Consider the following 15,975-nt stretch of genomic DNA (forward strand, 5'->3'; position numbering starts at 1 on the left):
GCAAACTCATAGAGATCTGCCAGCCTCTGCTTCCTGGGTGCTGGGATTAAAAGTGTATGGCACCATGAGCTTTCTAAACACAGGGAGGAGCCCGCAAACTTGTTGAGGGGAGTGGTGTGGAGTTTGTGTCGGCTTGGAGGATGAGGGCAGGGGAAGCCATGCTGGACATGAAGGGTATCACAGGCTGGCACAGAGAAGAGAGATCGGGAGCACTGCCCACGCTCCATCATTCCCTCGCCCCCACCCTCCCTTCCTTTCTCCCCTCCCTTCCCTCCCCTGCCTACTACTTCCTGAAATGTCCAGATGTGCTTTCTCCGAAAGTGCCATGCTGGCTTCCATGTCTGTTTTCTAGCCGAAGACGACAAGGGTAGGCTTCTGTTCCCTGAGCCTCTTCCCACAGAAGCATGTGGAGACGTGGAATTCCTCCTAACCTCTCCATGGACCTGGGTTACACAGTCTTGTATTTCTGTTCAATAGTGAAATCGTGGTTCAGCTGTCCCCAGAAACTCCTGCTCTGGGATTGGGAAGCACAGTGACATTCCATTTTCTATTTTGTTATTCAGTGTGAAGTGGACACACTAAGGGAATGTGGGAACACGGTCTTCAAGGCCCAGGAAAGAAAGGGAAAGAGAATTTCATGCTTAGATATCTCTGGAGAAATTAAGGAAGCCACGGTGGAATTCCCAGGACTTATTAAGTACAACTTACTTGTTGCACCTAAGGCCCCTGAAAAGACTCTGATGGATCCATCCACACATAATAAAGCATTAAAACAAAGAGCATTTTAAACAAGATAGAAATCTGCTTTCTCTTCATCTGTAAGCAAGGAAAGCCGTGCAGGGCTGGTACACTTTAGTCAACTGCTTAGAGCCTCAGACTTCAGTCCGAACACTGTTGTCTGTGTCGAGAGAGGCTGCGCCATCTCCAGCAATTAAATCCACATTCTAAGCTACAGAAAGATGGGGAAACAATGAAGGAGGAGAGTGGTCCCCACTGCCTTGTAGAATGTCTGGGAAGCTTGTGCATATTGTCTGGAATTCTGGTGATGTCATCTCTGCAGGCCAGAGGAGAGAAGACAGACAATACAGTGGATCATTGGCAGCTTTCCTTACAATTGCCAAGAGCAAGAGCCTGGTGCTGTGTGAGATTGGACTGTTGAGATGCCCTTCTTTCTCTCCTGCATGATCCATATCGATGTTAGGGTCCCAAGCAAAGTCGCCCACCCTGTTCCACAGATCTAATCTTTGCGATCTCAGTTCTCGCACGAGTGCTAAGGAGAGGAGAGTGCACCCGATTTGTTGCCTCGCAGTCCTCCAGATTGCTTGTGACTGACATCATGAGTCGGTCTTGCTGTCACGTCAGGATTTTGTCCACATCACCCCCACTCATTGCAGGCAGAGCATGGATGTCAAAGCCCCTCTGAAAGATCTTTCTCTGGTTCCCTAAACACAGGAAACAGCCTGTAGCTGTCTGAATCTGACCCAAGAAGTGTCCGGCATGTTCTCTGACGACAGTGAGCACACGTTTCCTGTGTAACCTACATAGCATAAATGTGGAGACCGAGGAAAGGGCAGGGAGGAAGAGGAGCAGGAGGAAGCCAGCTATGAGGGGAGGCTGAAGTGGAAAGAGGAAAGGGCGGGAACAGGCCAGCTCTGTGTAAATATTCAGCCATCCTGTTTCTTTGCAGGACTCTTCTTAGTCTGTGGACACTGTCCCCTCTACTGCCCTCATGTCCCATTTCCTGCTAGTCACCACCCTTGAGTCCTGTCAAGCCATATTGTGACCAAGCTTCTCCTCCTTCACCCCAATCAAAAGCAACACCGATGACTGTATCATAAGACAGTCACAAGGCGAGTGCTATGCTTAAGCTATGAGTAATACTCTATAGAAGGCTCTCTCTCCCTCCTCCTCCTCCTCCTCCTCCTCCTCCTCCTCCTCCTCCTCCTCCTCCTCCTCCTCCTCCTCCTCCTCTCTTTCCTCCTGAGACAGGGTTTCTCTGTGTAGTTCTGACTGCCCTGGAACTCACCCTACAGATCAGGCTGTCCTTGAGCTCAGAGATCTGCCTGCCTCTGCCCGCTGAGGGCTGGGATCAAAGGCATGTGCCACCACTCCCGGCCTCTGCAGGTTCTTACAAGATGCTTGATTTACTGACTCTTTCCTTCCACTCTAATGACTTATCCACTCCATGGCTGAGGTAAGACCTAGTGTTTCCTAGAAGTTACATTTATGTAGCAAGAGAACCTACTTTCCTCTTCTCCCTCCCCTCTTCCCTCCCTCCCTCCCTCTTTCCCTCCCTCCCTCCCTTGTTTGGATTTTTGGAGACTTTACAATGTAGTGGCATATCCCTGGCTGGCCTAGAACTCACTTTGCATACCAGACTGACCTTGAGTTTGAGCAATCCTCCTGCCTCTGCTTCCTGATTGCTGATGTCCCAGGCATGTCCTACCAAGCTAGGCTTGAAAGAGAAATGTCGAAGTCTAAACTTGAAGATGTATTAGTTGCTTTTGGTAGAACCCCAGCAAAAAATTGGGTGGGAACTAGGAGATGGGAGGAGGTTCTGCAGTGAAGGGGCTGCAGGGCCCTGGAGAAGGGAGATGTAGGGCTCCCCGCCTCCTAAAGCTGGTATATGTCGAGACCAGTGTCCATCCATACTAAGTGGTTAATACAGAGTGAGTGATCTCATGACAGGAAGTGCAATGATCAACATTTCACAAAAGCGTGGTGTGAGCCTGGTCTACACAATGAGTTCTAGGCCAGCCTGGGGGTACAGAGTGAACCAAGGTTTGTTTGTTTGTTTGTTTCTTCTTTTCTTTCTTTCTTATTTTTTTCTTTCTTTCTTATTTTCCTTTTCTTATTTTCTTTCTTTATTTTCTTTCTTTCTTATTTTCTCTTTCTTATTTTCTTTCCTTCTTTCTTTCTTTCTTTCTTTCTTTCTTTCTTTCTTTCTTTCTTTCTTTCTTTCTTATTTTCTCTTTCTTATTTTCTTTATTACTTTCTTATTTCCTTTCTTTTGTAATTTCTTATTTTCTTTCTTAATTTCTTTCTTTCTCAATTTCTCTCTTTCTTAACTTATTTCTTTCTTAATTGCTTAATTGCTTAATTTCTTTCTTTCTTTCTTTCTTCCTTCCTTCCTTTCTTTCTTTCTTTCTTTCTTTCTTTCTTTCTTTCTTTCTTTCTTTCTTTCTTTCTTTCTTTCTTTCTTTCTTTGGCAATACACAGGCAATGGTGGAAAACACCACCTTTCAGGCTAAACAGGAAAGAGGAAGAGTGGCCATTAGATCTATGGGGGTGAAGCAATGTCCAGATCTCTTGCTTCCCACCCTCCAGTCATTCACCCGGGCCTTCTGTTGTCCATGTTCACAGCAGCCCAAAGTTTAAACGACAGGAAAGCCAGGGTAACTCAGTTCAAAGCCTTTCAAGGTCAAGTGTGGAAGACTGGAAAGTGGCCCCCTGGGAACAATAACAATAATAGTTTATCAAGTACTCTTCAGCTTATCTTCCGATTCCAGAGGCAGATAACCTGTGTAGCACTCCAGTCTAAGGCAGTGAGAGAAGATGATGTGCACAGATAAAGTGACTTCACTGATGCAGGATCACCTTAGGAAGTCCAGGGATAGGAAATGGGTTAGACCCACTCACCGGAGAGAGCAAAGGCCGCAGAACAAGGCAGACCAGGGTCCTCAGCCTCAACAGTGTCAACAACAACAAAAGAAAAGCAAAGGGTGCTTGGGATAATGATTATCTATAATACCATGGAAACTACAGCGCAATATGGCCCAGTCATCAATTGCTCCACATAATATTTGCACTTGAAAAGCAGTATATGGAATAATCAGGGAGGCTGGATATCTCCCAAAAAACTGCACACACTGTTGTATTCCATTAAAGGCCAATTTTGCAACAGCAGTGGGGTAATGCTCTATGGATTTTGCTGGTGAGGCTTTAGGATGAATCCATAATAAGGGTCCTGCCTGCCATAACAGCCCTGTAGGCTGCAAAAAGGTAGGCAGAATGCACAGGATGATATCCAAGTCCTCTGTGCAACGATATAGTACTGCATCCTGTAGTCCTTGCTCTACCTTCCTCAAGGCCACTCGAGCCTCCTTAGTTAGTTGTCTAGGAGAATCTAGGGCTGAATCACCCGCCAAAAGATTGAATAATGGCCTTAATTCATAATTAGGTATTTTCCAATAGCTTCGGATCCAGTTTATATCACCCAACAACTTCTGAAAGTCATTAAGTGTCTTGAGATTATCCTTTCTAATTTCAATCTTTTGTGGAACTACTATGATTCATTTTATTAAAAGTCTCTTTTTCCCCAAGAGCTGCTGGCAAGCTTGAGTGTGGTACGTAGGTTTGAAATCCTCAGATCAGATGTGTCTGTCCATCAGGACACCCTCTCTACCCTCCGTTCCTTTCTTGCAGCAAATATTAGTGGAATCTGCTACATGCACCAGGCAGCCCACCTTCCACCATCTGCTTTGAGTGGTTTGGCTTCTTCGTCCCAGTCCCCATCCTCTTCCTTTTGTGGAACAGCCTGTCCACGTCCTTTCTGAGCACAGGGATGTTTCCTGGTTCCTGCTGCTATCATTGCCTAGTGATGAGAGGAAGGAGATGAGGATTTGGAAGGAACAAGACACAAGGATGGGAGAGTGGAATGAAAGACCGGAATTGCAGAAAACAGACAGGGAGGTAATAGAACCCCAGACATGGTGATGGAGAGAGTCCTCGCTCAGCCTCTCCCACTCCCTTTGAGATATACGCCAGAAAGTTAGCTGGATATACAAGACCTGTCCCAGCAACCTTAGGAGTCTGGTAGCATAGCCCCACCCACCTCAGCCTCTCCCCGCTGGCAGAGAGGCTGAAGCAGGAGGAGCAAACTTTCCAAGTCAGACTGAACTACCAAGTGAGCTCAAGGCTAGCTTAGTGAGATGCTGTCTCCTCCCCCCTCCCTCCCTAAAGTAGAAAGAGGGCTGAGGGAGTTAGAGAGACGGCTCAGTCCATCAAGTACTTGCTGTGTAGTGTCCAGATCCCCCAGCACCTACATGAAGATCTGGGAGTCACAGCATGCACTGCAGCCCCAGTTCTGAAGAGGCTGTGACAAGATGGTCCCAAGGCTGCGTACATGCTAGTTTAAGGAAACCAGCAAGCTCCAGGTTCCCCGAGACACCCCCAAGTGCTAAGGTTAAGATGGAAAAAGACCACTGTTGATCTCCGGCCTCTATACATATGTGAACATATGTTTTCCCTACATGAACACAAACACATGCCACACATCCCACATCTATACACTTCCTCCCTCTCACAATCCAAAAAGGAGGGCTGGGAATGTAGTTCAGTGCTAGACAACTTGCCCAGTAGACGTGAGATCCCAGGCTCAAATCCCCACTCAGCCCCAGCTTGCCCCCTTCACCCCAAAGTCACACAGGAGTAAGACTGTGGAGCAACGCAGAGAAACTATGGGACACTTGGCAAGAATTTCTAACTACTTATCTTGCCCAATTGCCTCCCTCGCTCTGTCTGAGGGTGGGGGCAGACTGTTTGTCTTTCCCCGGTCAGGGACCTATTTCAACATTTCTCAGGGGAGCTGTGTTTCAGTCTGGTTTGCTTCTGACCCTTGGAGCTGGCACTCCTTATCAGTGGTACGTGTGTCTAGTCCCTCTGTGGCATTATTCAATGTTCCTGTTCTTACGCTGTGAGCTATACAATGCATCTCAGTGCCTTCACAGCTTCTCTTCAATCCCTCATAGGTCTCCTGATATCAGCAGAATTCCCACTGTGCCCTCCTTCCCCCCACTTTCACAACATGGGGTGGGTGTTGATGTTGGCTTCTGCTATTGCCCGTAACCGGATGTCCAGTTTGCCACGGAAAGCAGTTGGGCTCTAGTTTCCTGTTTGTAAAATGAGAATGATGCATAGTTCCATTTTTGCAGAGCTTGTGCAGATTAAGTGAGAATCTGTGTAAAGCACTGGCCCCTAAGCCTGACTCTGGAACACTGTGCTTTGTGTATTAACATGCTTGGGCGTTAGCTTAGTACTAACAAGTATTAGTATGAGGTATTAATATTAGCATGACAAGGCTTAGTGTAGACTTTGGAGTCCAGGTGCTGATTTTGTTTCTATGTTACTCTCTGTGCTCGGTCACATGGTTCTTCTAACATGGCAATGATAAATCAGGTCTTGTCTTACGTGCAAATGAAGAATCATGTTCCCATGAGGAGGAGATGAGGGCAGGTTCCAAGCCTGTCAGAGGCAACAATGGGCTCCTTCTGGGCCTTTCTCACAGTCACAGAACCAACTAGTGTTGGGATGAGAGGTCCTTCGAAATAGTTTAACTCGTGTGGAGAATCACCAGATTGAGGGAAGGAGAATCTTACAGGCTAGGTTCACATCAAGACCACCAGCAGCAGCTCAGACTAGAAGATATTTAACTCCTACTGCAGTGATCTTGCTGCTCAACTGGTATTCCCCATGTTATGTTTTCTATCTTCTCTCCTTTTCTGTTTCACTTTCATTCACCATCCATCCATCCATCCATCCATCCATCCATCCATCCATCCATCCATCCATCATCCACCCATATATTTCCCATCTATCTTGTCTATCTTTCCATATATCTATCCTCCCATATTTATATATGTATATATGGGTAGATAGATGAATATATAGAAATATCTATCTATCTATCTATCTATCTATCTATCTATCTATCTATCTATCTAATTTATCTATCTAATCTATCTACCCATCTCACCTTTCTATTTACTTATCCATCCAATTGACATTAGTCTAGCTATATAGCTGTTTTCATCACTGCTTTTTCATTGCTATGACTAAATAACCTGGCAAGAAGCAATTTAAGGGTAAAGTGGTAGCTCCGGTTCACATTTTGAGAGTGCCACCCACCGAGATAAGGAAGGCACGATGGAGCAGGTCAAGGCATGGCAGTGAGAACGTGCGGCAGATGCTGTTGATACCACGGTAGATCAGGAGGCAGAGTAAGGGGAATGCCAATCTTCTGCTTGCTTTCTCCTTCCTCATTCGTAGTCATTGCTGCTCCTGGTGTGTGGCATGACCCTCCCTCATTCAGGGCAGGTCTGCTCTCCTTGGTTAATCCTGTCTGGAAACACTCTTACACGTACATACAAAGGTAGGCTTCACGCATGCCTTAATTCTTTCTTTTGTTTTTAATGCCCGTGTGCTGGTATGTGTGCATGGGTGAGTATCTGTGTTCCTCTGTGTGTGTGTGTGTGTGTGTGTGCAGGCATGTGGAAACCAGAGGTCATTTTCATGTCTCATCCTCAGACATGCTGTCCTCTCTCACTGGCACTGAGCTCAACTAAAATCAACTAAACCAAGAGACAGTGACTCCTCTTCCCTCCACCCCTCCTCCTCTTCCTCCTCCTCTTCTCCTCCTCTGTCTTCTTTGCCTCCCCAGTGCTGGTAATACATTTGCACACCACCATGCCCTGTCATTTTCACATGAGTTCTGGAGCTCGGATTTAGGGCCTCATGTGTGCAAGGCAAGCACTTAATAGATCGAGTTGTCTCTTCATTCCCCAGTGATTTCTTAACCCCAATTGTCTTGGCAGTGCAGATTGTCGCCATCACCACTAGCGCCACACTGATCACCTTTTTGTCTTGCTTAACTCATCGTTCAGAATCTTTCCCAAGACTTTCAGGTCCCTGAGTTGTGAGGAGTCGGGTGGCTTCATCTGCTTCACCATGTTTCTCTGTCTCTTCTGCACAGAAACTGCCTACCTGGCTGTCTTATCTGTACTCTGCATCAGTTTCTTTCCAGAGGTTTCAAATCCTGTTGCTGTCTAACCAGTTCTCCTGGTTAGTTTGCAAAGCTTGCCTGTCTCACAGAGGGATTGCCAACTGTTAGTCTCTATAGGGTGCACTGTTGAGGGTCCAAGACAGCTTACCAGTACCTTTGTTCTTTCCCAGGGCCAGAAACCAGACTGACCCTGTAATACTAGCAGGGAGAGTGAAGTACCTTAGCAAACAGAAACAAATATCAACACAAATATTTCAGCTCCTAGCACACCAGGATCATGTTCCCCAAATTCCATTTAATTTCCTTGGCATCTGTATTGAGTTACAACCGGGACACAAGGGATCTTGGCACCAAAAGCCTGCAAGGAAAAGGCTGTTGGGTTGAACTTTGTTGCTCAGTTCTGCAGACATTTTAGGTTCAGATAAGGGTGTGGGTGGCCCATTAATTCTTTCTTCATGTTGCTCTGAAGTGAACCTAAACTCTGTCATATTCTGAGATTCCCTGCTCTAACTGTAGCAACAACCTGCAGCCATCCCCAAGGCCACGCTGAGCTTTCCTGAGAGCTGTCTCTTCTCACTTTCTTCCAGTCATACTCTTTTGTAAGAGAAATAGTTCCAGCCTCTTTGAAGACTGTGGTCCCTAGGTAGCGGCTTGGAGGCATGTGTGTGTGTGTGTGTGTGTGTGTGATCTGGTTGTTCACACAAAGGTGAGAAAACATTTTAAATCTCATTCTAAGCAACAGAACCTTCTGCTGCAGGGATTTCAGTGAGAGTTGTGTGCATGTTTCTTTCCTGTTGCACATGGTTTTTGCTACTCTGCTTTATGCTCGAGGCAGACCATGCCCCACCCAGGTTCGCTTGGATCTGCGATGAAACACACACACACACACACACACACACACACACACACACACACACACACTTATTTTTCAACATGCTTTATTGGCTCAATTGCTGGGCGCTTCTGATCTCCCATGGCTATTGTGCCCATCCTAATACTCTTAGTTCAGCATCCTAAATAGGCCCTTAACCTTAGTAGTTCAGTTACCTTCTCCTTGTTCAGCAATCCAAAACTGTCCTCAGCTTAGTTGCATTTTTAATCTCCCACCTGGGATTAAAAATGGCCTATAGCCACTCCTCCCAAGATCTCACATGACTGGTCACCTTTTCTCCCTCTGAAGCATGGTGAAAACTACCTTCCTCTTACATCTCTTAGCCTGTCTGAGGGTACCTGGAAGTCCTGTTTATTTCCTTCTGCACAGCAATTGGTCCCTGGCATCTTTATTGATTGGTCAAGAACCGATTGGGGAACAGGACCTTTGCATCAGCACCAACACCTACACTTTCCTACTTTATACAGCCTTGAGTGACCTTAGAGAAAAGTCTCTATTGAGTAATTGCCTAGATCAGATTGGCCTGTGGGAGTGTTTGTGGAGCATCAAGTGGCCCAGCCCACTGTGTGCAGCATCATTCCCTTACAAAGTGGTCTTGGACTGAATAAGAAAGCAAACTCAACATGAGGCCAAAAGCAAGCCGTGAAGCTGTGTGGCTTCTGCTTCAAGTGCTTGCTTGGGTTCCTTCCTTTAATGATGGGCTGAGATCTGGAAGTGTAAGCCTTTCTTCCCTTGAATTGCTTTTGGTCATAATAAGAGTGTTTTATCATAATGATAAACCTAGAACACTCAAGTAACTGTATGCTTTGAGTTGTGCTGTGTGCATATATATTTATGTATGAATGTGTGTGTATTTATGTGTGTATAAGCAAAAAGGCCAGTTTAAAAAGCTCTAAGAAGTAGGGGAATGTACTTGCAATTCTTAATTCTGTAGGCCTAGCACATATCTGATACATAGTAACTACCCAGTAAATATTAAGAGGAATGGATGTCTTACTTTATCCAATAAATCCACACCTACCCCAACAAGAGCACACCTCCTAATATTGCCATTCTCTATGAGTATATGGGGGCCATTTTCATTCAAATCACCACAGACATTTCCAGACACGTTATTAAGATAGAAAAGTGAGATTGTGGAGCAGGTGTTTGAATTAGAGTAGACCTGAGTACTAATATCTGTTTCATGATTTATTGTGTGACCTTGATAGTTTTTTCCTCCCCTTTCTGTGGACTTTCTATCTGTAGCACAAATTTGTAAAATGGGGAAGTAATAATGGCTCCCACATTCATGAACACAAATGATGTTCATGATAATTAAATAAAGCATCCAGTCATGTATTAGCGTACAACAGACACTCAACTAGTTATCAGAAGACCGTGTGTGTGTGTGCGTGTGTGTGTGTGTACATTAGTGTATGTATGAGTGCAGTGTATGCATGTATGTTCATATATGTGTGTTCCTGTGCATGCATATGTAGAAGCCAAGGGCTGCTCTTGTGTCCTCCTCTATTGGTCTGCATCTTGCTTTCTGAGATAGGAAGAGTAGGAAGAAAGATGTGCAGAGTTGCCTTCCCAGCCCCTATGAGATTTTATTTTTCTGACTCTTCTGTTTCCTAAGAGCCAGGTTGAGAGAAGAAACGGATGTGGTGAGGGGGAACATGGGTAATGGTAAAGAGACTAGAGATGCGTGATAACAGATATTACAGATTTAAATTTTTGTCTGTGACGAGTCACATTCATGAATATTGGTTGACTGTCATTTAAAACTAGAAATGGGTAAAAAAAAAATAGCCCTTTTTATTGATTTGACTTTATACAGAGCCCTTGTGAAGATTTGAAAAGGTATCAGCATCAGGGGCTTTGGCCAACAGACTGTGCCTTTGGGCTCTTTTGAAAAGGAAGCATTTCTTTCAGACAGATGCCACTGTGAGTCACTGTGAATTGTTGTAGGTGATAGAGATGTCTGAAGGAATCTTGCTAATTAAGCCAGAAGACCTAGTTCAAATACATCACATATATTCTAACCCAGGATGAGCTTAGGAGCCAGTTAAACACCTGAGCCTCAGTTTCCCCATCTGCAAAACAGTGACAAGAGTGTAAGGTTAGTTCACTTTTGCTATATTATAAATTACCCTGAAAATCTGCATCTAATAAATGGACAAGCATTTGTCACAAACAGATTCTGTGGGCTGAGAACTCCAAGGCAAGGAACACATTAGCAGGTCAGTTGTGCTTCTGGATCTCTTGTAAGGTCATGGTCCACATGTTTGTAGCCCAATGGTCGCAACTCAGTTATCAAGGGAATAAAAAAAGTTGTGACCGTCACAACAGATACAGATGGGAACTTCCTTAACAAGGTACAAGGGATCTCTGAGAACCCAGGGCTAGTATCACATTAAGAGAGCAGATTGGATGGTTCCACGGAAGGTCAGACACATGACTAGCATATTGTCCTGGCTCATCTGAACTCAGCTTCTATTAATGGACCTGGTTAGGACAACGACACAGGAGCCAGGTCAGAGAGAAAGAAAGCCATGTCTAGTCAGAGAGGAAATGATGCTTTACCCAAAAAATTATCAAGGAAAACCAGTTGTCAGAGTCTAGCTCTATAAGCTCAGCACTAGGAAAGCCAAGTCTGGAGAATTGCTGTGAGTTCAAGGCCAGCTTGGGCTACATAGTGCATACCAGGCTAATGTAGCAAGACCCCCTGTCTTAGGGTTTTACTGCTGTGAACAGACATCATGACCAAGTCAACTCTTATAGAGGCAAACATTTAATTGGGGCTGGCTTACAGGTTCAGAGGTTCAGTTCATTAACATCAAGGATGGAACATGGCAGCATCCAGGCAGGCATGGTGCAGGAAGACTTGCTCCCACATGGCTAGGAGAAGGGTCTCATTGCCCACCCCCACAGTGACACACTTCCTCCAACAAGGCCACACCTACTCCAACAAGACAATACCTCTTAATGGTGCCAGTCCCTGGGCCAAGCATTTTCAAACCACCACACTCTGCCTCAAGAACCAAAGAAAAACAAAAGAAATCCCCACAAAACCAACAAGCGTGATGATGCATGCCTATAATCTCAGCACTAGGGGGATAGACATAGGAAGGTCAGAAGTTGGAGACCTGCCTGGGTTAGAATGAGACACTGTTTCAAACAACAAAATAAAAAAAAAACCAATAAACAATAAAATCCCAGAAAACTCTTAAGAAATCCACCAACCAACCAAATCAAACCAGACCAGTGAAACAATTAAGATCCAGCAAATGAATTCAGTAAGACCAACACACAAAAATTCATCATATACTTTGTTTGGATTTTTTTTTAAATTTTTATTTGACAATAAACAGAATTAACATTAGCAACTCTCAGATTAACTCTTCTTGTTCAGGACTGCGGCCGGGCTGATGCCAAGCCAGCACACAGTAGAGGTGTCTTCCTGATTGCCTTTTAATGGAGCTATAAGACACAGATACTTGTCCAGCTGTATGCCTAGGATTACCCAGATACAAAGTCTCTGGACCTTAAAACATATCTGGGAAGACGGAGCCACTGTGCACAGCTCCTGATTCAGAACAAAGGCAAAGCCATCACATCTGTGTCTTCTTAATGGCAGATACTTGCTTTCTTCCGGTAGGCCTGGTCTTTTTACTTGGATTTTGCCTTCTTAACTTTCAGAGTTACTGCTGTTTTATTAACAATATAACGAGCCCATCACAGTGCCAACTCTCCACCAGATGGAACTTAAATTTGATCAAAATAAACTGGGTGCAACTATTTGCAATCTTCAGGGCAAGCAGCGAGAAAAAGTCATCTTAAACTACCGACCTACAACAGCTCAAGAATCCCTTACGCAGGTGAGAATGGGAAAAGGAAAGACTTGCCACGCATTGTTGAACCTGATAAATAATACGGCGGGGTGGCCACGACCATCAAGAGGTTCTCCTATTTCCCAGACAGCTGTTTGTACAGCTTCGGTACATAGCTGTCCCATTCTGCCTGGTAACACGTGCCGGCCACCGGGGCTCCCAGATGATACTTCTTGCGAAAGGCTGCGGTTTTGAACTTCCCACGATGGTCTCCAGACCGGTTGGTGAGGATGGGTTCATCACATCTCAGTGGCTTGTCCTGCTGGTACACCAGCCAGACATAGCGATGGAGGCCAGTGCCCTTGGGAGGCCCGGAACCCACGTAATCCGAGAGGACCTTCCCACTGCCGATGTCGTTGCCTTTCATGTTGACCACCAGAAAGTGGTGCCATTCCCTCTGCACCGGCTCCTTCCTACTGGGAGCATCCGGGTCTGTGAGGATCAAGGTGTAGAGTTTCCCTGCATCAAGGCCATCCCAGGAAATGCTGCTGGGTCTGTTCTTAACCTGGGTGGGCGTCAGCACTTGGCCGAGCTCACCCACCTCCGCCCCGGCGTAGGTGACCCGCAGTAGGTGCTGGGGCTGCTCGTCCACGTCTTGTAGGTTCAGCGCCCCGGACCACAGGCTGATGTCTGCAGGCATGGCGAGAGGCTGGAGTGGCGGTTGGGTGCTGAAGGCACGTGCTGCCCCGAGGACTGGTTGGTGGCCACGCAGGCTCTGCAGCCGCGGGAGCACACACGTTCATTTTTTGTAAACCTCAATGAGTGATTCCCAAAGTTCAATTTTTTTAGTGCTAAAATTAAAATACTCAAGAACAAATTTTTACAAAAAATTATGAAAACCATAGTTTGAAAAGTACAAGGTATTGTTGAACAGGATCTAAATAAATAAATAGAGATCACTCCATGTTTGTGGATAAGACTTAGGAATTAACAAGAAATAAATATCCTCTACCAAAGATAGTGTGTAGATTCAATGAAAGTCCTGTCCAAATCACAGCTTCTTTGTAGGAACTGCTGAGTTTAAAATTTGTAAAGGTGGATTTGCAAGGAGCCAGAACAGTCGAAGCTCTCATGAAAAAAAGAAAGCTGGAAGAAGCCCGTGTTCTCTAGTCTAAAGTAAGCACAGATAATAGTAATAGAGATGGTGCAGACTCTCATGGTATGGTGGACATGGGGATCTGCCCTAGCACATCTCATGTACAGCCCTGTGAAGGGATCTTCAGCAAAGACAGCAAAGGACTCAACTGGGGAGAGAATAGTCTTCAGTCAGTGGTTCTGAACTCACTGGACATTCACACGCAAAAGAGTAATGCTGGCCCCCAACCTAGCACCAGATACAAGTTAATCAAAGCAGAGCAAGTTAATCAAGTCAATGACCTAAATGTAAGAGTTTAAAAGACTACTAGAAGAAAACACAGGGCTAAATTTTTATGACTTTGGATTTGGGTAATGGATTCTTAGCTGTAACACAGAGATGTGGGTTGGCAGGATGGCTCACTGGATAAAGGCACCCGTTGACAAGCCTCATGACTCAAGTTTATTCCCAGGCCCCATGTAGTAGAATTTGTTCTCAGCTTTGCACACACTCATGCATGCACCCACCCATGCACCGACGTGCACACACTTGTACACTCCAACCATCCAACCAACCAACCAAATAAACAATAATGTAACAAATCAAGACCAATCAAATAAAATGCACCAAGATATGAGCCATAGAAGAAAAAGACAAATTGGATTTCATTAAAATTAAAATATATTCTGTGTTCCCAAAAGCATTATTAGTAATGAGAAGAGACTGGGATGGACCAGCAAGATGGCTCAGTAGGCAATGGTGTTACCGACAGATAGGTGACTATCTGAATTTGATCCCTGGGCCCCACACAGTTGAAGGAGAGAACTAACTCCCACAGGTTGTTCTCCAACCTCTGCACACATGTAGTAGAACACCTCCCTTAATATTCACATTAAATAACTTAAAAAAAGTACTTAGAAATAAGAAAAGCCAATATATGAAGTGAATTTTTAAACATCTTTGCAGATCATATATTTGGGAAACATTTTATATCTCAAGTCTATAAAGAATATTCACAATTTAATGATACATTTCAACTAATCGAAACAATGGGTCAAGGCTTTGAGCAGACATTTCTCTTAAGAGGATATACAAATGGCCAGATGCTATAGGTTATCAGGAAAGAGCAAATCAATATTGCAGCCACCTAGGGTGGCCAGAACAGAAAGAGTCAAATATAACAAGTACCATTGGATACATGGGAAAACAGAAGACCTCATAGACCTGGTGGAGAATAGAAATGGTACTGTTTGCTCCTCAAGTGACTGCCCATAAAAGTTACTTTACTACCCAGCATCAGCTTCTGGATATGCACCCAAGAGAAGTCAGAATAAATGCCCACATTAAAACCCGTATATCTGTGTTTATAGTAACAATGTTCACAATAGCCCAAAGTTGGAAGCAACCCAATGTCCATGAATGGATAAGCAAAATACACGTATAAACAATGGGAAGAGAATTCTATTCAGCCATAAAAGGAAATGAGGTGCTGACACACGCTATAACATGGGTGCGCTTTGGAAACAGAATGGTAAGTATCTATCAGGCAGAAACTACTACTCCTTGGCCAAGTGAAAAGACTCTGGGTGAAGACGCTTTCCAGGCAAGCCCAGTGACCCAGGTTCCATCCCCAGAATCCACATAGAGTAGGAGTATGAAGGCTGATAAAGCTAGCTGTCCTCTGACCCCTAATCACACTGTGGCATGTAAGTCCCTGCCTCCTTGAGCCATGCACATTAACACACAATAATAAATAAACTGAAAAGAAAAACACCTAGTCTAAATGAACCCACTTCTTTGAATAGCTCTAAGTGGCAGATTGACAGAGATGAATCTAGGAGTTGTTCAGTAGTTGCTTTGTAAGGCAGGCTGGAGAAATGACCAACTGACAGCTACCGGGCACAGGATTTTGCCATGAAAACAATACTCTCAATTTGAAGGTGTAGCTGGCTTACGTGTATCTGTAACTGTTCTAAAAAGTCACCAGACTGTACCTCTTAAGTGGTTGAATTTTATGGCATGTGAATTTTATTTCAATAAAGACATTATGCAAAACAAGCAAAAAAACCCAAAAGATATTGGCAGTGACTGCAGGTATCTGAAGACTCCCGATGTGTGTGTGTGTGTGTGTGTGTGTGTGTGTGTGTGTGTGTGTGTGTAGGATCTTCTTTCTAGCTATTCTTGCCTGTTGTCACTATGTGGGCTTCTCCATGGGGACTTGACCATACTTGCCCAGAGGGAGAGACCCAAGACAGAATAAGTGAGAATCACAATATCCAAGACAGCCTAATCCTGGAGGTCACGCCCGCCATTCTTGCCGAGTCTATTGGTCATGCAGGTCAGCCCTCCAGTG

The 15,975-nt window shown here is 44.8% G+C and overlaps 1 protein-coding gene across 1 annotated transcript; it reads right to left on the reverse strand.

Moving 5' to 3' along the window:
* Positions 1–12,623: 12,623 nt before the first annotated feature.
* On the reverse strand, positions 12,624–13,187 carry LOC127677722 (phosphatidylethanolamine-binding protein 2). Its single transcript, XM_052172737.1, has one exon. The coding sequence runs from the start codon at positions 13,185–13,187 to the stop codon at positions 12,624–12,626; it is 564 nt and encodes a 187-aa protein (XP_052028697.1).
* Between the last annotated feature and the right edge of the window lie 2,788 nt (positions 13,188–15,975).

This window comes from Apodemus sylvaticus, chromosome 2 (assembly GCF_947179515.1).
Source record: "Apodemus sylvaticus chromosome 2, mApoSyl1.1, whole genome shotgun sequence".
Taxonomy (NCBI): domain Eukaryota; kingdom Metazoa; phylum Chordata; class Mammalia; order Rodentia; family Muridae; genus Apodemus; species Apodemus sylvaticus.

What these genes read in the sequence shown, in the direction of transcription:
- LOC127677722 (XM_052172737.1), bottom strand. Translation starts at nt 13,187, where the DNA reads ATGCCTGCAGACATCAGCCTGTGGTCCGGGGCGCTGAACCTACAAGAC.